The following is a 25,630-nucleotide window of genomic DNA, read 5'->3' as shown; positions in this document are numbered from 1 at the left end:
ATTTTCAAGACTCCAGCTGGCAAATCTCATATTTTCCTGTGACTCAAGACTGGGTAATCTTGCTCAAGGTAGTGCAAATAAAATAGTTTTTTTTTTTTAATGCGATTAAAATGGGCAATCAGCACTTTAACAACCAACCAATATTTCCATGCTCAAGTATGAAAAATTTTATTCGAAGATGGAAAACCACCTAGCATTAGAAAGATTTTGATTCCTAGATATAATGAAACAGAGTGTTTCCCTCCCAAATATGATGTTTCCCTCCCAACACTAGGAATCAGTTTTGTGAAGAAACTCCACCCATGCAAACACCTGTGAGGAGAACAACGTTATTGGGGTAGAATAAAGTTCTGAGACTTTAAAAAAAAAGTTAAGAAACCTCAGTTTCCACCAGGTCAGTTTCAAGCAAAGGACTTAAAGAAAAGAAAATAAAATTGTTTTAAAACTCTGTCTTCATTACAACCCAAGTACCTCCAGCATGGAAGGGATTGATGAAACCCACTTTGAATTCCCTTTGGTTTCCAAAGATGCGGAATTACAAGTAGGGCACATCTTTTTCCAGCTGAGCTGCTTTGTACAAATGCAGTGTAAGGCAAATACATGGTAAGGGCCTGGGTAGCTTTGAACAAGCACAGATAGACTGAGGACACGTGAAGGAATTTAACACAGAGGCAGGATTAAAGTAGCTTCCCCTGCCGCGTCAGAGGCAGTTTGAATCTTTCCTCTTGCTTCTCCCAGCATAGGCAAAACGTTTGCAAAAGCAGGAGTAGGGACTTAGCACTATGTTTATCATTTTGCTGCTGAAGTACCAGCAGCAGTGTTTGATTATGGTTACCAGACACACCACTGTCAGCTTTCTGCTCTCGCTGCCTGCACTACTTTTTCTCTTCAACCAAGAATTGAAAGTTTGGATTTCAAATACTTTTCAGAGTTACTGCCTTGAGCTGCTAGTAATGGTGAACTCTCTGCTCAAGTGGCAAGAAGAGGGACCATGCTGCAGCAGAGAGAAAAATGTTGCTTGGCCTAATTCCTGCTCTAGTTCTGTCCCTTGTGGCAGTGTTTGGCACTTCACAACAAAGATCAGCTCAGTTGAGAGCTTCTCTTATTAATTACAGCCCTCTAGGATGGCACCCGCCAGCTGGAAATTAAGGAAGGTTGAACTTCTCCTTTGAAAATGCCAAAGCAGGAATTTTAAGGTCATGGCATTAAAGATTTAACTCTGCTCAATGCCTTATAAACAGCATTTCCCCCCGCCCTAGATTTTCAAAGGATGGACTTTTCCCAAATTCTGTCCTTTCTTCCTGTTTAGAAGACATCTTTGAAAAAAGAACATGTTCTGCAAAGTGAGCAGGGATTGCACAAACAAGAGGTAGAGAATTTAAGGATGTATTTGGCCCTAGGTACTGAAGGATGGTCATCACTACACAACAATTACTCAAAGCACAGTCTACACGTTGCAGTCAAACTGAAGGTTGATTTAGAAAAAAAAAATATGGAATGGGCAGAAATTCACCTTCTTTTTCCCGTGTTTTTTCAGGACAGTCTGACGGTGTCAGAGTTGTGTTGCTACAATTTGATGACCAAGTGTTTTTGTTTTGAATAAAATCACATAGATGAATTTTGCATTTCTGAGGCTGAAAGTGAACTGTGATGAAATAAAAAATATGTAGATTTTAAAAAATCCAGAAGCAAGTCTTCTTCCTTGATGTACTACTTGTGATATCAGCAAACCCTAAAACCATGTGCAGCACTGAAGGAAAATATTAGTAAATGTAGTGTGTTTCATCACATGGCAGTAAGCTGCTCTAGCAATGACAGTGAAATTAATTGTAACAAAATAAGACTTTCTGTTGTTTATTAGCTATCATAAGAATGAAATGTACAGTATACAAAATTAATATAAAAAATGTTCATGATTGATTTCAACAACACATTTTTCTTCGGATTTACTGCAGACAAGTAGCTTCCAAAAATGGTATATTGAGATCTATTTACTCTTATAGGTCTCAAGTGTATCACTACATGTTATCTATGATTTTAATCTACAAAACAAAAGCTACCAAATTTTTTGCTTAATCTCAGTGGCATTTGTTAAAGAAGAACAGAATAGGAACATTAGCTTAGAGAAGAGAAAAATTAGTTCATTGCCAAAAAAAAAAAAAATTTCAAGTTCATAAAGAAAATTGCTTTTGAAATTTCAAACCTTACAATTGTACATTTTGAATTTCAAGCACTTACCGTAAGAAGTTGCATCTACTATACAGGTGACAAAGATTTTCAATTTTGTTTATCTTTGAGGCAGATATATAATCCTCATTTCCTTATTCCTAACAAATTTCCACATCTTTAAAATTAGTGTTAAACAGTGTTCACTCTCCTAAAGAGCCAATTTAAGTATGGTTCATTTCATAAGATGAAAGTTTTCCTTTAAGTTATGTCTATACAAAGGAATATAACAGGGTTTTCATTTTTTAAATCTGTGCATTTTCAGTTTATGTCATATTGTTTAGCAGAAAGATAAAGTGACTAATGGCTGATCTAGATAGCCTAAGGACAGCAGATCTGTTCTATCAACACATGCTTGCCATGATGCTTTTCACTACAATATAAAATACACTAGAAAAACTGAAATTATGCCCAGGGAATATTACACACAGTTATCAGTATGAATAATATTTCCCTGAATTAAAAAAAAAAAAATCCTAAATTGAATTCTTATACATGCTCTACTTAACAACGGGAATATGATTTAAACTGAAAATTCTTCTCATGTTGTCCAAATAATTTTTCTTGATAGTTACTAAACACACTTGCGCAATTACAATGCTTTCAAAACAGTGACCTGCTGCCAGGTAAGTTGGGCAATGATGTAAAGCTGCAGTGGGGGCTTGACAAAGGGTGGATCAGCCTTCCAGAACAAAACAGATGGTGCTCCTCCTTAGATGACACTAGTGTAAATCACCTTTTATGTTGGCACGTATCACAAGAACCCTTAAAACAATCCCTGTGAATGAAAATGAAGACAAATCACAACACAAATGATGCAAATCCACTTTTCAGATATTTAGGAGAGTTGAAATGTATTTGTGGTCTTTTGCAGTAAACTGGCGAAATTCAGAGGATTGGCTATTACATTTTTGACAGATAAACTATTATAAAATTATGCTGTGAACAGCTGGGCTTGCTGTTTTCTCTCTCTCTCCCTTTTTATTTAGGACCACTGGCAAGAGCAATCTGTGGGCTCTTGGATGGAGTAGCTGACCCAGGTAGAATTGCTGGTGCAGTACAGCTGCACAGTCCTTCTCTGCAGCCCCAGCTCCCTGCAGCACTTGCAGAACCTGGCATAGGTGTTGATGTTGTAGTTGTAAATGCTGGCAGAAGGGCATTTTCCATCACACGAAACGATGTTCACCTGGCAACACACACAGGCAGTAATCAACAAACAAGGGCAGGTGGGTCAGGGGTTCTCAAGGAATTCTGAAGACATTAGGCACCAAAATCCAATAGCAAAGCAGTGAAAAATGTGGATGTATTTCCTCTACACCCTTATGAAATCCCACTAAATCCAGAAATAACCTCTGAAGTGCACTGCCCAGAAAGGTCTCAATTCTCACAAGGAAGCAATTTCACTTTTAAATTTTTAAGTATTCATAATAACCTTGGCTTAAACACAACACCAAATGCTCTATCCACAACTTCCTACAATATTAATTTCAGTGATAACACTGATGCAGTGTTGCTACACTGGGTGTCAGCAAGGAGTAATAAAAGAACCAATCCTTTGGAGAGCGGAGAAGAATTATTACTAATGATACCAAAGGTATAACATAGACTGCAAGACAAATAGGCTTAAGAAACTGATAATTTTTTTCAAATTTAATATTCAGGATTTGTATCTCTGTTCAATGAAACACTGAGAATAAATTTCCTGGCTGCTCAGCAGCTCTACTTGCTCTACTAAATGTACTCTTGGAGTCATTTTAGAGGCTACAGCTGTTTCCCTACTCTCTTTTATTACAGCTTTTCCAGGCGCTCTTACACATCTCACACGAGACGTCTGTCTGCACCCTTGCTGCTGCTCTCAGCCTCACTGCTCAGCAGGACATGCTTGGTGTCCTCCAACACTAAATCCTTTGATAGACACACAGATAGTGCCTCATTCTTCCTTCACATTTTACAGTAATGTTCACGCTGCTGCCTAAAAAAAGCTTTCGGGACCATTCCTTTCTTCATGAAGTTGGAATTTAAGCACCGTCCCTGGGCAGATGAAAAATTACACACATCTGCAGCCATTTCAGCTGTAGGATCTCAGGGCAAGGTTCAGTTGTAATAGTTAATTTGCATAGAATAATTGCAGTATAGGGTGAAATGAGACTAAATCGGCATGCACCTAAATGCACAGAAAAAGAAGTAACAGCCTCCTTTTTCATTATTGAGAAGATGACTGCTGAGAATGTAGGGAAGCATTAAAAAAGCTCTGTGAAACACAGAAGTCTGTCTCAGTGACAGAGATGGAGACAGTGGCCTTGTGGAATCTGAGTTCCCTTCCTTCTTTTTCATATATCATTTTTTTCTCTTCTATTAAAAGAAATTGAACACAATTCTGTCTTACTTACAGGTGTGTTACTCCTGCAGTCATTCTTGCGGATGGTCATCCTAACAGTCACCTTCTTACAGAATTTACCATCTTCCTTACCTGCAAAATGGGCATAGATTTAAAAAATATCAGCTCAGACTTCTAACATTTTAGAGACAAAAACACTCCAGACCATTTAATGGGTTCAAGAGACACAAAGAAGAAAATACCCAGTACATCACTGCACATACAAAACTTTGGTGAAGTGACAGCAGCTGCACATTGAATCACTTTCTAAATTATTTCATTCATTCAAGTATCTGTTTCTTCTTGTCATTAATATCAGCTATAAAAGGCTTATTCTTCACTCAAAAGCCTTTCATGAGTAAATCCACTATTTTTAAAAACTTTTTTAAAATTGATCAAACTCTTCTCTGAGAAGACTTATTAAGTCGTTAATGATACCAAATGGTATATCATCAAGAGGTAAATTTGTTTAAAAAGTGCATTTTCCATGAAATAAATGCAACAAACTTCAATTGCAGCACTCACGTTCCAGTGGTATAATAAAAATTTAAAATAAATACGTAACACAATACATAACAAAACTTGATGAAGAACAGGGCTTCATGGGGCTTTACATTTCTGTATGTTTTTATTGAATCAAAGAACACCAGTGAACAAATGAAACATTTTATTTTCATTAACGTTATTTCCACAATTTTTCTCATAGAAGTATGTACAGGACACACAGATCAAATAAAAGAGATGACAGGAAATCATGAAATTAAGCGAGAAGTTAAGTTTAATTTAACAAAGGAATGCTGAACATTGGAAGAAAAACAAAGATGTTCAATGTAAAGTTCAGCTGTAAGAGAACAGGAAGAACGGTATCTTCTGAGGATCATCCTCTCTGTGCTGATAAATCACATCACGTTGCAGATCTGTAAGAGAATGAAAAGCCGTTCTGTTAGAAGAGTTTCCAGTGTTTCACACCAGATTTTACATACCATGATGCAGCCCCCACAGACTCTCTCCTTACAGAGCTGCATTTTCTTTGATCCAAGAAATCCAAAGATGTTGACAAAAGGGGAATACTGTTAGCTCCAGAAAAGCAAGGCCAGCGAAGAAGTAATTGGTTTGAAGAATACCCAATATGTAATGTGACACAATTTGATTACAGCTTGATGCCCAGTGTCCAGTTTCCTGCTCTAATCACTGTCAAACTAGTAATACTGCTTCTTAGACGAACACTTTGTAAATGTTGTTTTTTTGGGGGGGGGGTGTGGGGGGGGGGTTATTTAGGTTTTTTGTTTGGGGGGTTTCTTGCCTTTCTTTTCTTTTCAACTATATAAGCCTGGTACTCTTTCTAGACACAGCATAGTTTTCTACAACATGACAGAAAGGACAGCATAAATCTTCTTGGAAATAAAAACCTACAGACAGAAATATCTGGCTACTGCTTGACTGTCACTGAATTATGTTTGCTTAGGGAAAAATAAATTGAGAAACAAAGAAAAAAATTGTTTTTAAAAAAGCCAACTCACCATTATTTTGTGTTTTTCATGGTTCTTTTCATGGTTCTTTCTTCTTTTACATTATACATGGTGTGTAGGGTGGAGAATTCAGTGCAGCTGTGACTATGACTTCATCCAGGCTATAGTGAAAGTACATCATATCTCATACAAAATAAATGTATAATGTATGTATTTTAACATCCATGCATGTATTTTAACATCTAATGCTTTTGAAATGAACTTTACAACAAATATATATTTACATGAAGACCCTTACAAAACACGGGAGGATTTTATACCTGTCATAATATAATGAGGTTCTTTTGCACCATCTGTATTCTTGAAAATCCTTGCTTGATTTTTGGATTGACTCCTAACACTACGGTCACTTAAAGTGACAGCAATATGAAGGAGAAATACAGATTTTGATTTAGTAGTCCTGGACTTATAAGTGTAGTTCAATGTAGGATGTATCACTCAGTGTTGTACAAAATTACCGTCAACATAATTTCTCTTGCAGAAATTTGGAGAGCTGTGTTCACAAAATAAATGACAAAACAAGCATGTTACAATTCAAAGAATTAACATGCTTTATGAAAAAGAACAAAGAATCTCCAATTTTCATGGACTAAACACAGGCTTGCTGTTTTCAACATATTGTCCTAACTGTGGATGAGGAAACAATTACTTGCTTTTACTGTACATGGCACTGGAAGCGAAACTGTATGGCACATCATCTACAAAAATGTGGCTGACAAAACAAGTTTTAACAAGCAAAGCAATTAGTGTCTAGGTTCTAGTGCACTGTAAACATGACGGAATTAGTTTACCCTTTAAACACAGCAATTTTACACATGCAGCAAGCTAAAGACTATGCAAGTGCTTACTACCAACAGTACATTGTTGGCTGACAACAATGCACCGCCCACACAGTGCAAAGTGAAAACCAAACCAAAATGGGAGCCACTCTGAATAACCATGAGCAGTTGTGCCACACTGCAGCTTTGGCAATAATTGGGTAACGAGAGGTCTGGCGCTCCTATCAGGGAGTACATTGTTGGGAATCAACAATGGTGCTGTTTGGGTTGGTCCTACTTATTTCAGGAAAAGGTACCTGTGTGACAGCCAACATAGGCTGTAGGAGTGACTGGGCTAACAAGGAATGGGAGGAGCACTGACACTGGAGAACCTGGTAAGAATATTACACATTGAACAGAGCACGTGTTACAGAGGATTTCTGTTAGTATGAAAACATTTGGGAGTTACTAGATTTTGGAAAACAGAATTCAACTTTCAAATGTCTATGTATTACGGGATCACAGAACGGCTAAGTCTGGATGAGACCTCTGGAGGTCATCTGCTCCTGCTTCCCTGCTCAGGAAGGGTTCATGGTTCCAGCAGCTGAGTGCCACGTCCAGGCATGACTCACACTGCTAAACCTCATGTGCAAACCAGGAAGAATCTGGCATACATTGTACAACCAAGCCAATCTGGTATCCTGAGCTCAGTATGTCCTTTGGGGGTACAAGGGAGAAAAAGTGCAATTTCCTCTCTAGGTTTTGATGGAGCTCCCGGCTCTTAGTTTTCAAGACCAATTGAAACTGAAAATAAAAATCACAAGTGTTTCTAATGGCATAGGACTTCAGAAGAAAACAAAACACTGATAATCCTTGTCATAAAACATCTCCCACAATTACAACTGACTGACAGACCTCATGGCAGGTTTGCTTGGAGTCAGAATGAGCTACATGATTCACAGAGGCTCTGTGTTGTGCACAAACAGGTGTGAAATCGAAACTCTAGGAATGTACTTGTATATGCATCTCAGAAGTCACAGAGTTCTTCAAGGGTTTAATTTTAGTTTTTGAGGCATGCCCCAGGTTAATTTACTTTGTTTTTCAACAATTAAGGAGCGCGATTATAATCTTTCTCTAAGCATAGCAGCAAGATCATCTGCTCTCTTGAAAAGTAGCTTAATGCTACTGTCTTTAACTGTCCTATTAATTTGTTCAGAATCCGGTTTATTTGACTGCTATGGCATTGAAGGGCAATGTCTGATAATCAAATACTGATCTCAGAGTGCCTATGGAGAATTTGCAACAGAACTAGGTGGGACAAATGCTTGAAACAGAGGTCCATCAGAGGGGAAAAAACTTGGATATTATCATTCCCTCAGTGGGAGCAGAGAAAAAACAAACAAACAAACAAAACAGATAAATCTTGCATAGTTTCCATAAACTTTTTACTACAAAATGTAATACAAGTCAGTAACACCACAAGGCACCTCCCAGCTGGCAGCACATACCCACTGCAGTGAGTGTGCACCTGGTACCATGTCAGGTAGTTATGGCTGTGCAAGCGCCATCCCACCCAGCAGGAAACACCTGTGCTTTTCTCCAGCTCTCTCCCACACCTTCAGGTCATTATTTCAGTCACTTATGAAAATTAAGTCAGATTTTTGCATTTTTAAATATTATACTGCCTAATATATAAAAAAAAAAAATCTCCTTTTTGGTTGCTTCTAATAGTATCAACTTCAGCCTAAGGCCGTCATGAAGTCAGCCAAAATGTTAAAGTTATGTACTAATGAATTAAGAAAATAATTATTTGTATTTTATTGATTTCTATTAAGACATAGTATCTTTCAAACCTACTCTGTACAGAATTTTTATTCTGGTTTTTTTTTTATTCCCCAGGAGATACCTATTAACTCTCACAGATAATCAAGAAAGGTGTAATTTTTAAATTGTAGAATCTCTTAAAAAGATACTGCCTGAAGGTTTCTTAACTGACTATTAATTACTATATTCATTATTTACCGAATTAACTTATAAACCACATAGATCAATCTTCATTTTTACAAAATAGAAATATTTTAGTGTACAAGAAGCATTGTTTCAAGATGCCTTCTAAAATACAGTACTTTTTATTTTACTAAATGCAGTTCCTAAAATTTTGAGTTTTATACAAGAACTACAAAATTCTTGCAGGAGTTTCAGTGACCTGACCAGCTACATTTGCTATATGTGGAGTAAAAGTTTCCATGTTAAAGTGTTTCTTTTGATTTAACTTGACTATTTTCCGTGTTATTTACATGAGTAAACCTGGGAAAAGCACAGCTCTTGAGGCTTGAATCAACCTTTCATATGGGACATAATGCACTTTATTCATAAGGTAATAGATCAGAGAGACTTGTGAGGCAAGAATTGCCAATAATCACTTACATGTTTTGCAGCATCCCTCTAAGAATGGCACAACATAGCCTCCAACCTGACCAAGAGATAAAATAAAGAGGAAAAACGATTTTTTTCAAGCATTCATTCCCATGTATATGCACTGTTAGAAATATCTTTCAGATTCTGCATCATTGTTCAGGCAAATGCAACCCTGGTGAATGGATGAAGGATTGAAACTGAGATGGTCCTGAAGAACCAGCCCACTGCTATTTGTGAGGAAGAACTACAACCACTTAGTTCTTTCTCTGCTTGTGCAACATCATCCAGCAAGGAAAGTATCTTTCTATCCACATGTAAATGTGGAATTACAGAGAGTAGTAAGAGAATTCTCCTTGCCTCCATTTCCTGGAACTTAGTCTAATCTCATTGAGAAAATTCAAACAGAACTTTTGTTCTTGCTCCAAAACTAGTTCATAAAACTTTGCATATCACTGTAGAAAAGATTTTCAGACAATCTTGCTTTTTTTTCCAAAGTTTTGGTTCATTATGCTGAATCACATTGCTATACATGGAAAATGTTAGAAAGGGGAGGTCCAGCCAAGAGAAGCATCCAAGTTCAGACAGTTGTATGAAGACTAGTTTAATATAACAAACCCTTATTTAAAAATAATAATAATAATAAAAAATTCTAAGAATCACAAGAGGTGTGCCCAGCTGTGTAACTCAGCAGCCTGGTGGCACAGTGGTCTGATGTGTGTTTATACCTTTTACCTTTAAATATCTGAGGAAAAAATACACCACAAAAATTAAGAATTTCTCCCTTCTTGAGGTAAAAGCATCTTCTGTCAGAGTTAAATCTTTTCATGCAAACATTAATCACAGCTGGAATGCAAACAGTATCTTGTACACTGACCTTCACACATTCAGTTTCATTAAAGGGTGGGCATCCAACTGCAGAGGAAACCAGAACTGGTCCTATTGCTGTGTTGGTACATTCATATCTGATGCAGTTTGAAATCCAAACGGCACCGGGCTGTCAAAAATTTTAGAACAGAAACTTTACTCAGCAAAACCAGTATTTCAAGTCTTAATTAAACAATTTCATTGAATGAGATCTCACTTGAATCAACAGTAATACAGCAAAATATAATTCACATGTATATACAAGTTCTTTTTAAGTATTGCATTTGAAAGTCCAATAAAAAATACATTATACTAAACAGGTTCTAAAGTAGCTGAGTTGATGGTCTCTCTTGTATATCAGAATCCTTTAATTTTTGTTGACAGTTATATGGTTGACTCTCCAAGAAATTAATGTTGTGTACATGCAAAACTATTCCTAGTATTTGGCCAAATAAAGCTCTTTCCTGCAGATTTTGTACGGCAAGATATGTGCAGTATTTCGTAATTTTTGTTCACTTCTAAATATTTTGAGGGAATAACAATATGCAAACTCACCTTAAAATTGGTAATTGTGCCATTGGTGAAAGTGTGGACACAAGACAAGTTCTTGCAGCTACCACAGCAAGTTGTTAAATCTTTTGGAGGCTGATAGACTTGGTTCTGCCAAAATTAAATAGAATATTCCTTGTATGAGACCATCTTGCAGTTCAAAGTTTTACTACTGTAACAGGCAGATACCAAACAGGTATCTGATTTCAGGGATATTTCTAAAATAACTTTCAAAGCCACATAGCTTACATTTGCACACGCTGCACATTCATGTGGCTTAATAAAATACCTTTGATCTTAATTGAAGTAAAAGGGGAGGAGTTCCAAATTTGAGAGAATTAACTGGTCTTTCCAGCATTTTCAGATGTGACAGCTTGCATCAAGAACCACTGAAATCTTAACTTTTTACACATTAGACATCAAGTAATTCTAAAATTAGGGAAAAAAATCTGTAAAATATTCCCATGGTAAAGTATTTTATCTTGGAAAAAGACAGTAGAACATTTGCTTATTTTATACAGCTGTTTTCATCACATTTAGATTTCCTCTTCTATTGATAATTATTCTATTTCTGATTCTTATTCAGCTAAGGTCTGCCAGGAAGTTGTACCAGTTTGCACATAATCCATCTGAAACTCTGCAGGGATGCAAGGAGGCAGCATGCCATTAATCCAAGGAGGCATTCACTATATACTTTAGATTGTGCAAGTTTTATGCAGCAGAGAAAACAGTGGAGGGACGGAGACTTTCATAAAACTTCCATCAGAATTGTGGTAGCACATCATTAAGGGAGATCTCCTAATGACTTTTTCCAGCATGCTCTATGACTGCCATCAGCTCAACAAAACCCATCACAAAGCAACTCAGGCCACCAGACACAATATACAGGTCTAAATTTCTGAATTTCTTACAGCTTTGCACTTGACAGCGCAGTCTATCGAAGATGTGTTTATTTGGTAGTATTTAGTGGAGGGATCAATCACATTTGTACAATAGGAAATATGGCAAATGCCATCTGCACTGTGCTCCACGATTCTCTGCCCAGGAAGCAGCACGCCTCTCTCATTACTCAGGCAAACTTTGTCTCTCACTGCAAGGAAACACAAACAGCATTCTCAGGACAATCAGCTTGGCATCAAAACTCCACTAAAAACGTTTCAAACAGTGAAACAGGAATGGGAAAAGCTACTCTACCTATTTTAGAATTATGGGCCACATTTTCAAACAAATCATTAATAGTAATCTAATGTTTCACTGCAGTCACCAAACCTTTTGAAATATAGCCCATGCATGAAATCCAATTAAGTATATAATATTCTATTAGCTGCACCCAAGTGCACACTTCTTTAACTGTTTTATTTTGGAAGACTACTTCAGGATAGGAAATGTAGAAATGTCTGTTTCTCCCCACTAATTACAGAGGGTACAGATAAGAATTAGCACTATTTGTGAATTAAGTAAACTAGTCCTGTCCTCTTCAGTGCCATGTTCAAAGTGAACACCTGATTTTTAATTCCTAATTTTCCTTAACACTTGAAAGGCTATTTATTTGAATTAAATTATTTTCTGACTTACCACATTTGTACTTCACACAGTTACAGACATTTTCTGAACTGTTCTGAAACAGTTCGTCTATCTGAAGTTTCTGCCCCTATGGGTACAAAACCAGAAAAAAAAATACATGAAACAACAGTGGGTTTTCTTATGTATATGATCTTTTTCTTTTAAAAAACTTTCCTTCAGAATTTGGGTAGCAGTATCTCTTGAAGACTCTGTTTAGTCAGCAGCCTGAGTGCATGAAGTATGTTAACATATTCACCATAGGAAATAATATTAACAATGATGCTAGAAATAATTTCGATCAACACTTTAAACACAAAATTTTATCCTGACTTATCCTGTGTGCATGAAAGCAGTCCTACTCTATATACTGGGGCAGAATATGCTAAAAAAAAGTTCTGGAAATATTTGGGCTGTAGAGTCATTTTATTCTGCAAGGTATTTAGACTTGGGTGACTTCTTAAAATTGTGTATATCTTACTCTGAAGTATTTTTTTTTTAAGAGGTGACGCTATGCCATTTTACTGATAAAACTATAATTTAGATACTGATAAACAGATTGATTAAGAAATTAATAAAAGAAGACAGACAAGATAAATTTCATACCAGTTTGCACTGAGGTTTGGGGATTGTTTCGCATGCACATTCTGAAACAAAATACAACACCAGAAACAGTAGTTTAGCAATTTATATGCCATTTGCTTACAACAGAGCAACAGAGAGAATAAAAATTCCAGATAAAAGCAAACCAAATACAGTAACTCTTACAACACTTTCAAGATGGTAAATAACCCAGTTTGGACAGACAAATTCTACAGGATACAAGGAAAACAAAACAGCCAGATTAGGAAGCTCTGTAGCATTAAATGACTTTTCTGTGTTGTTTGCTTATGAGCAGGTCACAATGGTGTAAGTTGGCTGAAACCAGGTTTAAATCAAGGGGCCAAAGCTGCTGGCATCTCTCATTGCCTAAGGCTGTTGGTGTGAGAATCAGTGATTTTACCACATGTCCGGAAAGGGCAGCACTTCTCCGGGCTCCACACCTCCACCAGAGACATGCCGAGCATGCATTTGAATTCTGGACAACGATGTATTTCACAGACTAAAATTGAAGGAAAGAAAGTACAATAAACATAATGTTGGCATTTCTGGATGAGTGGAAATATTAATCAAGATACACTAAATTACTTGCAGTAAATACATTTGGATAAGACCTTAGTTTACAAGGCAAATAGTAAAAATTTGACTGTTAGCTATTGAGTAAAAATAGTATGGAGTACAAAATACTGTAGGCAAGTATTTAAATAATTTTAAATATCCAGAATTTGAGGTCTGAAACAACTCACTTGTCTCCATGATACATATATCAGAAAATACACACATTAAGTCTTAAAAGTAAAGAGTATTTGTTCAGTACTACAGGTGATAGCTTGCTTATACAGCAAGTGGAGCTGCATCTCTAATCCACCACTTTGAACAACCACACCACAAAATTTACCATGTTCTCTGTTATTTAAAATATTAAAATCAAGTCAAACTTACTGCACTGGTATGTAGGGCAACACCTGTCAGTAGTGTTACCATCCACAATGAGAACTTCTCCTTCTTGACATTTGGGAATTTGATCTGAGCAAGCCCCACATGCTGGAAAAAACAATTATTTATATCTAAAACATTGGAAGAAATTTTACTGCTGCCTAGAAAATTTGCTGTAAGTTTTTTCCAGATTCATACAAAAGAGAGCAGAGGTGCTCTGCATTCACTGCTTACAGACCCTGTACAAAAGGCTAATCTTCAGTGCAGCTTGCCCCTTTTTCCTTTGTCTCCTGCTATAAAGAATTAATACTTTTTTGTAAGCAGACATGATTTTCCCTCCTCCTGTTTTGAAAAATTTTGCTAGGTTTTCTCTCCTACTAAGCCATACTCTTGTTTTTTTTCAGGGATGTTTGATTCTTCATCAGGTGCATCCCCTGTGATCCCAGCGTTATCCTCACACTTGAACACATATGACAACCACAACAGGAACTTTTCGCTATATACAGTGCAAAGACTCATTTTATCAAAAAAGAGTCAAAAAAGAGGACTCTGCAGACAGCGAGAAGAACCAAATGCTGCCCGTTGCTAGCTCATGATCAAAACAATCTGATTACCGTAAATAATGGAATCATAATTCACATTTCCATTTAACACTCAAATTTTTCCATGTGGAAGGGCCTTTCCTTCCCAGATATCTGTTCAAAAATAAACTCTATCGCACCTTGTTATCAGATTATTACCAAACAGAAAACAATTTTCAAGATTGGAGCTCATATACTAATGGAAAAAGTGCAATTTTATCATTGAATTAGGTCATTAAAGGCTAAACTGCAAAAGAACTGAATAAATATGCGTAATACTCTAATGTGGGATATTTATCATCAGTTAATGGGCCATAGCTGAGATAGCAGGATATAGGGAATAAAAGCCTATATCACTTCAGTCTTCTTTCAGATAAAATATTTGTGGATATGGCTCACACTCTGCACATGGACAATCTCAAAAGCCCTGAGTTCCTACATCCATGGACTACACCACCACTCCTTGACTTGACCACTGCTCAGTAGCACAAAGCTGTTCTGTGACTCTTGATGGCTGTCATCACTTCTTATATTTTAGAAAATTAATGCCAATTTTTTTAAACCACTTTCAAGCCTTACTGAGTTAGGAGACCTGAAGGAAATAAAAAGAGTCTTAACTGGCAAGATAATAATGGACATAATTGCATATGCAAAACCACACTCAATCGCAACAAGTCAGGCTACTGTACCACATATATAGGAAATACAGCAGGTATTCTCCACCCGAGCAGCAATTAGTGTTTGATCATCTTGACAGCTGGGCATATGCTCCAATGGTTCACATTTTTCTGGGTCACATTCTGAAAAAAAGGCAACAGATATATTCCTTTAGATGAAGCTCAGCATTCCTCCTTTGTTATGCTATATCCCAAGGAAGGGCAGTGTGGAATAGAGAGGTACTACAAACTGCTTTACTTTTACTTTGTATCCCAAGATCCTGCCCAATCATTTAACGCAAGATTGCATCACATCTGCTCAAACTGAGTCACAGACCAACCCTGAGCTGTAGACAAAAGTGAATTTTGTAAATGGCCATACTAGCAATTGTATCTACACTACCCTTTATTGTTCTCAGTTAATCTATTGAGTTTACTGAATGTCTTCTACAGAGTGCACTATTTTACCTTTCAAAAGAAACCTACCACAAATGTAGCTGGGACAACAGGATTCTTCACTGTAGTAGGTGACCAACTTTTCCAAGCTGCTACACTTGGGGATTAGGAGTTCACAGAGACTCTGATTACAAACTGTCACATAAAGGGATGAAAAAAAAAAAAGAACAAGCACTTTCTAAATATTTATAAGTTGAGTAGAGCAGTGGCAATCAGTATTTGCAGTTAGATACCCCAAAACTCCAAATTACAGGCATATGAGAAACACAGTGGAGCAGCAAAAAACTCCCATGAGGCACGATTCAGAAATGCTCATCATTTGCAACACTCTCCATGGACACAATGTTAAACTAGAGCTGAGTCCTTGTGAGAATTAAAAAACCAAGCCTCCTCTGGAAAACTCACTGCAACACCATACCAGGTGGTCAAAACATGAAAATTGCTTGCAATTTCTTTTTGAAAATTTCTAAGCTAAGCAAGAATTAAGTGGGGGGGGAAAAAGCTTTCTATCATTTTTTAATTTTTTACTGCTCACTTTATAAATTAGATAAACAATAATTTGATTTCTTTTTCCTTAGAGTTATACAGATAATTTGTTTGTATTTGGATATTAAAAATTAAGCAACAATCTTTAAACGTAAGGGAAACACAATTCTTATGCAAATAAACATTGTGCTATTTCTGTCCTACTCCTACCCTTTACCCCAAAACCTATTGGATACTGAGCCAAACAGTTTCTACAATTTTCTACATAATCTACAAATCCAAACCAAAGTAATTTCCATTTTCATCAAAAGTAGCATGTGTAACAGGAAAGCAAACCTCAGAGAAAGGACAACTGTGTATTCCAGTGGGCAGTATTCACAACCATGAAGGAATACTTACTACAGATCTTCTGAGGACAGCATGTCTGATCATCAGGAACAAACAAGGCCACTTCTGCAAATCGCTGACATTCCAAATTGTGGATCTCTGAACAGTTGTGCTCCACTGGAATAATGGTCTCACTGTCAACACATTTTTGCATACAGCAGCCACTCACAGAAGTTCTCCAGAGCTCACCCACAGCATGAGGTGTTCCTGAGCTGTCTGTACAAGCTAGATCAGGACAACAGTAAACAGAAGTAATTACTTTTAAATTCCAATTTTGATCACCATTTTTTCCATAGTGGATGTGGATCTATGAAGCATAAAAATCCCAGAGTTTTAAAGGCTTGATTATGTCCATCACCCCACAAAAAAGTGAATGAGGAGACAGTCTATGACTGAGTTTGTATAGCACAGCAAGACACTCAACACCTTCCAGAAGACCCAGACCTCCAATTTGTTTGGTGTCTCCACTGCAAGGCCAGTCACTTAAAATCCTAACCCAATCCTTCATTTTTAAAGTAATGATCTGAAGTTACTTTTGTATTTGACAAATGTCAAAACTATTACTAATTTACAGTGCTTTAGTAGTCTGATATATCATAAACTGGATCTTTAAGGTTCATGTTGTTAGGGAGAAGAATTGGTCTATTATTTGGTGTGGTGAGGCAGAATTGCAATGAAAATAAACATGAATGCTGGCAGGACACACAAGTATTATTCAAAATGTGAAATCAACTGCTACTGCATGTCATTTGAATGCCATTGGGTATCAAAAGGTTGTACTCCTGGCAAAGGGCTTGGATGTAAAGGAGGCCAAGACTAAAACAAATTTAATACCTAATTGAATACATAAACTTAAGCAAAGGCTTTGAAGAGCATCCTCAAATGGAGAGAAAGTCAGCAAAATTGTGCGTCACAAAGACATCCCCTGCTTGCTCACCTGCATAGTTAATGCTTACTGAACATCTAGAATCCTCAAACGAATGACATATCAGACCTCACACAACACCAAACCAGAACTCAACTTATGAGTAATAAAGTATCTGACCACCAACTTGCAGATAATAAAGAAGAAAATCACATCCAAATATACCACATTTTTCTTCAGGAATACAGACAGCAGTGTGAGTCCGGTGAAGGATGGTCCCCCCAGCACAGACACAGCCTTCTGTCAGCACTGAGCAGGAGTCTGAGTCCAGAGGAGCAACCTCATTATTCTGACAGCTCTCTGGAACCTCACAGGCAGCTATGCAAGGCTGGTAGGAGAAGTTTTCAGAGCAGGGGAAGGCTAGGAAGGGAATAAATAAATAAATCAGACACTGTTCAAGTTGTAATCCCATGGGGCAACACCTAAGAGAACACAGTATTGTCTTCTTGCCAACTTCCTGTGCTCACCAATTGAGTTGGATTTACAAGCCTGAAACACCAACACAAACCAATTACCTATATAACAAATTCAAACATAAGGAACCTGCATAAGGAACTTTTCTCCTTGTAATACAATTCTCATCAAGCTTCAGTTGGCATTTCAGCAGCAGAGGTATAAAATCATGCAACAGTGTTGACACAAAATAATTCAAAGTTGAACTTTTTTCAAATACTACACAGATCAATCATAGAGTGTTCTGAATAACTTGCAGTGGCCAAAGACAGTGCATTACTGTGGAATAAAAGTAAGTGTGATATGTCCCTTCATGATGGATAGAATACATATTTACAGCTATATTTTGTAAGAGTTCACTTGCTAATAAAATCCATACAAACGGTAGAATTTTTTTTTTTTTAATTTGTCTTGAAACCACAGACCTTCTTATGTTATCACTGAAGGGGGCTTTTCCTAGATGATCATGGACAGCATAAGGAGATGCTGTGATGCAGCTACAGATCCCATTTGGCCTTACATCTTAGTGCTGCTATGGCAGAATTCTGTTGCCAGGATGCTCTAAGATCTCAGGTTTTACCCATTATACTCCATCTAATCTCAAAAGTGTTTCATTTCTCTAACCCCTTCTCCAAAGGCAAAGCTTTCTGCAGTAGCATCAAAGTACATGAAGACTAAAGAAGCACTGGTATTTTCAACTCATAATGACCCTTAAATTAGGCAAATTTTGTCTCTGTAAACACTAGAGGAGGGCATGCGTGCAGAATACTTACGGCAGTAATCAGAGCTCCTCCACTCTATGCAAATATTGAATTTGTTGCACATTGCCACATAAGCAGCTAGTGAAACGCATGGATTCCGAATGTACTCAGTGTCTCGAGCCCATATATCGCAGAATTGCTCAGGTGGAATCTAATCAAGGCAGAAAAAGAAAAAGATGGCACCTTCATAGAGGCTATGCTAGGTAGGAAAGCCTGACTTTTAAAAATATCTACTACAAAGAAACCAAGAGTTCTTAGTTCATGGTAAGCCTTCATTAGTGCAGAAAGATAATCTACTAGTATTTAAAAGTAAGACATCGTGAACATAGACATTATTATACTCGTTAGTTTCATCTCTTGTAAGTCCAAAGGTAAGAGGTAATCGTTTTTCTAGTAGAAGGCACAATTATTTTGTTCCTTCTTACCTCTATGTTTTCACCTGTTTTTGGTCTCCTCTTCCTCAAAATCAGCTATTTATAAAAGGTCAAATGGTAAATGTACTCATATGACCAATAATAATTTATTTGCACACCAGAAGTTGCTTCAGGCTTGCTTACAAGGGTCTGTCCTGCCCTCTCACATCTCCAAGCTGGAACTCTGCCTCTAGAGCCTTTGAGAATGCAGGTTCTCAGATTACCTATTGCAATTTGGGACTTGTTAAATTACAGAAGGCTTAAGGATTAATTAAATTCTAAAACTATTTTCTTTTACATTTTTCTACATCTTATTGATACAGCTGAATTATCTGTGACTGTTTTATGAATTATGTGGTATTTCAAAACTAACAGAGGTGAAATTCAAAGTTGCTTATTGCAACTCTCTTACCAAGGTGCCATACTCTTCAATAACTTTTACCTTGCAACTGTAAACACACACAAAAATATACATCTCATTCAACAGATATGGTTACACATAGCCTCATGTTAGTGAAATTACCAAGTATACAAAATTATATCTGAACTGCAGCTCTCTCAAAATGTAAGCTTCGGAATAGTTGACATACATAAGCGTGACAGCTGCTGAAGGTCTGGTTCAACACCATTCTCAAGCACTCTGAGCAGTCCATGATTGAGCAATTAGTTTCCTGATGCCTGTCTTCTCCAACATACTTTAATGTGGCTGGCACTTGCCAGCTGTCTATAAAAGTTGAGGGTGAACTGCTTGGGCTTAAAACTGTCCTGTTGGGTAGCATCAAGTCATTTTCCAAGCTTCTATCACAAAACCCTATGAATTACCAGAAGGGAGGGGGAAAAAAAAAAGGTAGGTTTAACACATGAAATGTTTGAAATGGCATATTCAATAAAGTAAACAGCTTTTCAAAATCTTACACAACATGACAGTATCACAACCTACAACAGATGTAAAAAGTCTTCGTTAAGATCAAGATAAACAAATTCAGGAAAAATGAAGGAAAGTAAAAGTAAAGATGCATCTCTGAAAGGAAATCTATTGAACATCAAAGAACCACTCAGAGAGTCCAGCTAAGAACCTGGAAGTTTGCTCCTCAGCTGCACAAACATTAAACAAAAATACATTTTAAAAAAGGTTGCAAAATACCTCTATGTGTAGTAACAAATTAAAACTGTAAATGTTATCAGAAAAGGGAACAACCATAAAATGCAAGGATGCTTATCTGATACCAGAAGGCAGCATCATATTTTTGTTTCTGTTCTAACTACAAAAGTCAGCAATTTTGAAACACTTCGGGGCAAAAAGAGTAACATAACATGGACAGTGACTGTGGTCTGCAAAGAACATTCAAGTATTGCAGTAGTCTCCCCAGAATATCCCTTAAAAACTAGCAGGTAGAAAAAAGCAGAATAATGGAGCAGACCCCCATTCTTTCTTCTAATCAATTTCTGAGACTTTATTATCAGGCTTCTAGAATGTTTTCTTCTGTAGTCTCCACAAACACAATCTTAAATCTTTATCTGTTCAAAAAAGCGTTTGTGAATTCCACCCTGTTCTAAAGAACTGGTCTGCTTTACCATTTTTAGCAATTCCTAATGAAGATCAGTGATACAGCAACAGGCATTCAGAGAGTAAAGCAGCTTTCCAAACTCTTTCTGATTGAACCCTTTGAGTCTGTATTTGCAACACAGGTAGGAAGTATGTGATGGCTCTGAAAGACTACAAAGGATTGCTGTTATGTCAGGGACATCTTTTCTCACTTCTCTTACACATTGACAAGGAGATTTAAAGCAGCAAAACTACAGCTTCACATTTTTCTTGTCAGGTTCTGGTTGCAATTAGAACTGACATGCTTTAAATCTTTTTCACCAGTTTTGCTATAGAGATGCCCATGTTCCTCTCCCACATCCCTCACCTCCCATCCCAGCTCTTCACCAGCTGCCACATTTGCCAAATCCTTGCACTGTAAAAGACAGCTATGTTTCTGAATCCTTCCAAAGGATCCTAGCGCTACAAGTCTGTAATGGTCTTTTCAGTTTTAGCATTTCCATGAAGCTGAGAAATCAAGACCTACTGATACTGCAGTTCAGCTAGAAGATGTCTCAGAAAGTATGCTGCTTGTATTTGCACTAACACAGAAAGCACAGAAATGAGTTTGTGCTGGACTAATTCACCCCGAAAAGATGCAGCACAACGAGTTCATTTGAGACAGGCTCTGTAAGTGGCAACAGGCAGCATTGTGCAGGCAAACTTATGTAGAGAACTTCCCAGTTAGAGGTGAACACCAGAAATACACAGCACATTCCCTGAAGAAGTTGTACTTGCAACACCATCCACAGAATTATGTTGCCATGTAGTCAAAATGCCTTTCAAACCAGAAATGCAATGTTTCAAAGCCTCGCTACCACAGAAATCAAACAGGTAAAGGCAAAAGCAATTCTCTGGATAACTTGAATCAGGCTTATTATAAATATCCACTGTCTTTATTGTCTTGTTTCTGTTTGATCTAATTACAAAAACAATTAGCCAAAGAGAGTGAGAACAGCACTGAAAACAGAAGTTAGGGCAAATAAGAGAACAATCAAATATCAAAAGGGTGTAAATTCAAACTCCCTGGAGGAGCACATTTCTGTCAACAGGACTGGAAACTGGACCGAGCTCTTCCTGGTATTTCATACTGAGCTACAAGCATTTGCCCTTTCTGAAACTGGAAAGATATCCAGTGTAATTATATGATCTCCTTAGTCCTGATTTCCAGCTCCAATTTACCGCATAAATTTACAGATACATTTACAGATGCAGCTATCACAGTAGGGATTTACATCAGCAAATATACTCTTGTAAAAGCTGTAACACTACCATCTTATACAAGGCTCTACTTTTTAGAAAAAAAGAAAGCAGGGGAAATGACTGAACAAACATCATACAGTGCAACATTATTAAGAAATTCCCTCTGAAGTATTTTCTTCAACAGTTAAACTAAGATTAGTCTCTAAAGTTTACATGTTCTGGTAATTCTGACTGTTAGAAACTGAAAACAGCACATACCACTTCCTATCAAACACTAAATCTGTAAATGACTGTATTTGAAATTGTGGACTTAAACCTATCTTACTTCTTTGGGTTTGGTAACTACAATCATGCCTGTGGTTCAAATATCTTACAGAAGCAACACTATGGGCAAAGAGTGATAAGAAGAATAAATACCAAATATAATTTCAACAATAAACAAAATTAGATTTATTTTAATAGCATCTTAAAACTTGCAGTGATCTGCAAGAAATTTTTGGGACAGACCATGAAATAAGTAGTTTATATAATAAGGAAAATGTGTCTCCCTAGCAAAGCATCTGAAAGCCTTTATTTCTTGCACTACTCTATACTTACCACATAGTCCCAAAGCTCCTGATTCTCTGGTACTATTCAACTCAATAATCATCACACCTGTGTTGTGAAACCATTGAATTCTGATTTTTGTTGGGGTCTCAACTGCATACTTGAAGCCTGAATCTTCAACTTTGTATCCATATTTTCTAACAGTAGGCCAAGCAGATCTTGAATTTACTGTTATCTAAAAGACACACAAAAGAGAGGTTAATTGCCAGGTAGAAGAACTAAGGCCAGATTTTTGACAGATTAGGAATCTAAATCATAAACATTTTCAGAAAAAGTCAGACTTTCCTTCATAAAGCTAACACAGGTACCAAAACTACTAAAAATTTATGTGCCTTGCTCTGAGACTTACCTGGTTAATTGTCCTTGGACCACAGTTTGGCTCTTTGAATTCACCAGGAGAAATTTACTTAATTACAAAATTAGAACAATTAATCTTATAACCTATGGTATTTTACTCTGTTCCTCAGTATCCATGTGAGAAGGCTGACTGCAGAAATAAGGTGTTACCTAAAGGAAAACGAAACCCCTCAAAATACTTACTTTTCTGCTTAAACGATTGATAATAATTTGATTTGATACATAAGTTAGGTTCAACATTGCCAGGCACAAAGAAGTTGAATTTGAATTACTCTGTGGAGAAAGCAAAAATACTTCATCCATAGCCATGATGTGCAAAATCTGAATACATTAGTTGCTTACTGGTTTTAAGTACTGGGACATTAAAAATTTTTGGGGATTATACTATGAACAGAGGAAAACCATTGCTGATTGCAGTTTCAAGTCAAGACTACAGTTTATCTGGATAAACAAACAAAATACTATGACCTCACTGTTTTCAGAAACTGTGCTATGTCATACAATCTTGGAATTAAAACAGAAGTACAGGTTTTCAGGGAAAAAACACAGTGGACTAGCTGTTTGGACACAAAAATACAAACTAGGTATCTGAAGGTCAGCAAGAATGAGACTGGAAATTATGAATCTTCATGACGTGTACAGCACAGAAGTAATGGATCAAGAATAAATGCACACTTCCTGAGCTACATAAGGGTGACTAAAACAGAAAATATTGGATACAAGAGGGAAAAAAACCCAAAAGTCACAAACACATCATCTTCATGACAGTCATACTGAGCTTCTGAAATTAATTTCCATGAGGTGAAATTTGAGGCCAAACTTTGCAATGGACATTTATATAGACATCAAATTACCTAGCTTTCACAGGAAAGACTGGAGTTAAGAGGAGTTTTGAAAAGGCTCACAAGAAATGAAATTTTCATGACAAAAATCAAGCCAAACTACCCCTTAGACAGGATCCCCATTAGGCTTTCTTTCTTACTACTGTGTCAGAAACTTGGAATGCCCAGGGAGGTCCCATTTATTCTGGCATTCCTACAGTCTTTTATGTCTCTGAAGATGGGTGTTTCCAGTCCAAGTCTGTCCATATGGACGTAGATAAAAATCCTGAATTGAAAGAGACTGGTGGTATACCGGTACAACTGTGGTGGTATTTGTAATAAGGCAGCACACACAGAAATGAGTAATGATGTAAATCCACTTAATCTCTCACCACCTTGTCCATGCTACACATACCTACCACAGGATAACATGGACCTACCTCTCACCTTCAAACTGTTTCACAAGGAACTATGCATATACAGTCAGGTGTTGTGTTATACAATTCATTAATATTGTGAAATGCAAGCACAATTCATAGATATTGTACAGAAGAGAACAATAACCACAACATATAGTATTACTATGCTTTTTCAGATACAGCTTATTAGCAGCAACAGACACCTTTTGTTAACTGATAAATATTAGTTACCATTCTACAGTCAAGGACATGGATGGTTATAGTTTCATCTGGAGTTTGACTAACAATGTAGGATGCTTCTTTGAATAAAGCCAGATGATTTCCATCATAGGTTACAATGCTTAGATCAGAGAAAATGGTGCAACGACCTAAGGGAAAAAGAAACCGGCAAATTTATTTTCTAACTAACTTTAGAATTCTGGTAAATCTTACAAAATATCAAGATAAACCAATAAATTGTATAAGACGAATTAGCTAAGAGGTTCATATATGCAGCACATATTTTCACATATTTGATACTGGTGCATCTTTGTAAATGGCCAGCAGAATCAAATCCTGCATATTTTCAGAGGGAAAACCTGCAAGCCTCTGTAATCAACTGTTTCCTTACAGTTCTTGCCAACAAAGATTTGCAGTTTTTAGAAATCCCAAACTATGAAAAATCATGAGAGACAGCAGATCATGCCACACCCAGAGTTCACCTGTAGTCTTATTCCTAAGGTGAAAAGTTCCACTTTTCCTCTGTCTCATTGCTAAAGCTTTTGTGCTTCAGCGGGCTGGGAGTTCTACTCCAAGTTATTTAAAACTAAAGCCTAAGCAGAAGTTACAATTGCTTATCTCTTCATACTTCATTTGCTATGATGAAATTGAATTTTCCTTAAAGTTTGGATTCCTTCTGCCCAATTCTAGGTAATTGATGGGAGTGACTACAGAACAGAGCCCCCAAACTGCTATCAGAAGTAGTTAACAGTCTAGGGAATCTTTTCATCCTGAAGCAATTAAAAATGAACAAAAAAAAATCCGTGTTTATTAGGTGTCCCCTGATTAGAGAGATGATAAGATGTGACTAAGTCACACCTAAACATACCCACTGCAGATACCTAACTCGGAGTACACTAAAGGAGCATTTTAATTTTATTTCTCTGGATGCAGAACTACTATTATACATTTCCTCAGACAATGAGTAACCCCCAAAAAATGTGCATCTTCTACTTCTATGCTATGGTATAAAAGTGTCAGTCCTCACCCTTCTTACACATGCATTAAATTGGTGCCTGAATGCACTTCAAATGTACTGCAGAATTAAAACTTACATGCACATTCCCACTTTGGGCAGCATTTGTCACCATTTGTTTGAGTAGCGAATCCTAAAACTCCACAGCTGGGCTGAGTAGCATTGTATGGGCAGTTCTGTGACTTGTTAACCTGGATCAGTTGTCCATCCAAACAAATGTGTTTTATGCACTCACTCTCTGTGATTGGCTAGGGCAGATTCAGTAAAAGACAGAGGTTACCATGCACACCAAGTTAGTATCACAATATTGTGCATTTTTTGTTGAAAAGGGGGTTCACGTTCTTCAGGCACAGAATACTTATTGATCCCCATGATGCTGATGGAAACTGCAAGCAAAGAGTACCTTGAAAAACCCGACCATTCTGAGGGCAGATTAACACTGTTGTCCTACAGTAAAGATGAGAACAGCA

The 25,630-nt window shown here is 37.0% G+C and overlaps 1 protein-coding gene across 1 annotated transcript in view; it reads right to left on the bottom strand.

Moving 5' to 3' along the window:
• Positions 1 to 3,211: 3,211 nt before the first annotated feature.
• OTOG (otogelin) overlaps positions 3,212 to 25,630 on the bottom strand; it is a 92,128-nt gene continuing 69,709 nt past the window's right edge. The window contains exons 37-56 of the mRNA XM_062494159.1: positions 25,240 to 25,408; positions 24,158 to 24,294; positions 22,870 to 22,959; positions 22,321 to 22,504; positions 19,526 to 19,746; positions 18,535 to 18,673; positions 17,474 to 17,668; positions 16,396 to 16,608; positions 15,541 to 15,645; positions 15,088 to 15,198; positions 13,824 to 13,925; positions 13,285 to 13,383; positions 12,888 to 12,928; positions 12,297 to 12,372; positions 11,633 to 11,811; positions 10,728 to 10,832; positions 10,183 to 10,302; positions 9,318 to 9,363; positions 4,617 to 4,696; positions 3,212 to 3,412 (exon numbers count right to left, since the gene is read on the bottom strand). Coding sequence (XP_062350143.1) covers positions 3,212 to 3,412; positions 4,617 to 4,696; positions 9,318 to 9,363; positions 10,183 to 10,302; positions 10,728 to 10,832; positions 11,633 to 11,811; positions 12,297 to 12,372; positions 12,888 to 12,928; positions 13,285 to 13,383; positions 13,824 to 13,925; positions 15,088 to 15,198; positions 15,541 to 15,645; positions 16,396 to 16,608; positions 17,474 to 17,668; positions 18,535 to 18,673; positions 19,526 to 19,746; positions 22,321 to 22,504; positions 22,870 to 22,959; positions 24,158 to 24,294; positions 25,240 to 25,408 — 2,613 coding nt within the window. The remainder of the gene's footprint in view (positions 3,413 to 4,616; positions 4,697 to 9,317; positions 9,364 to 10,182; positions 10,303 to 10,727; positions 10,833 to 11,632; positions 11,812 to 12,296; positions 12,373 to 12,887; positions 12,929 to 13,284; positions 13,384 to 13,823; positions 13,926 to 15,087; positions 15,199 to 15,540; positions 15,646 to 16,395; positions 16,609 to 17,473; positions 17,669 to 18,534; positions 18,674 to 19,525; positions 19,747 to 22,320; positions 22,505 to 22,869; positions 22,960 to 24,157; positions 24,295 to 25,239; positions 25,409 to 25,630) is intronic.

This window comes from Cinclus cinclus, chromosome 6, assembly GCF_963662255.1.
Source record: "Cinclus cinclus chromosome 6, bCinCin1.1, whole genome shotgun sequence".
Taxonomy (NCBI): domain Eukaryota; kingdom Metazoa; phylum Chordata; class Aves; order Passeriformes; family Cinclidae; genus Cinclus; species Cinclus cinclus.
The sequence above is the reverse complement of the archived record's forward strand: the minus strand, read 5'-3'. Positions and strand labels throughout refer to the sequence as shown.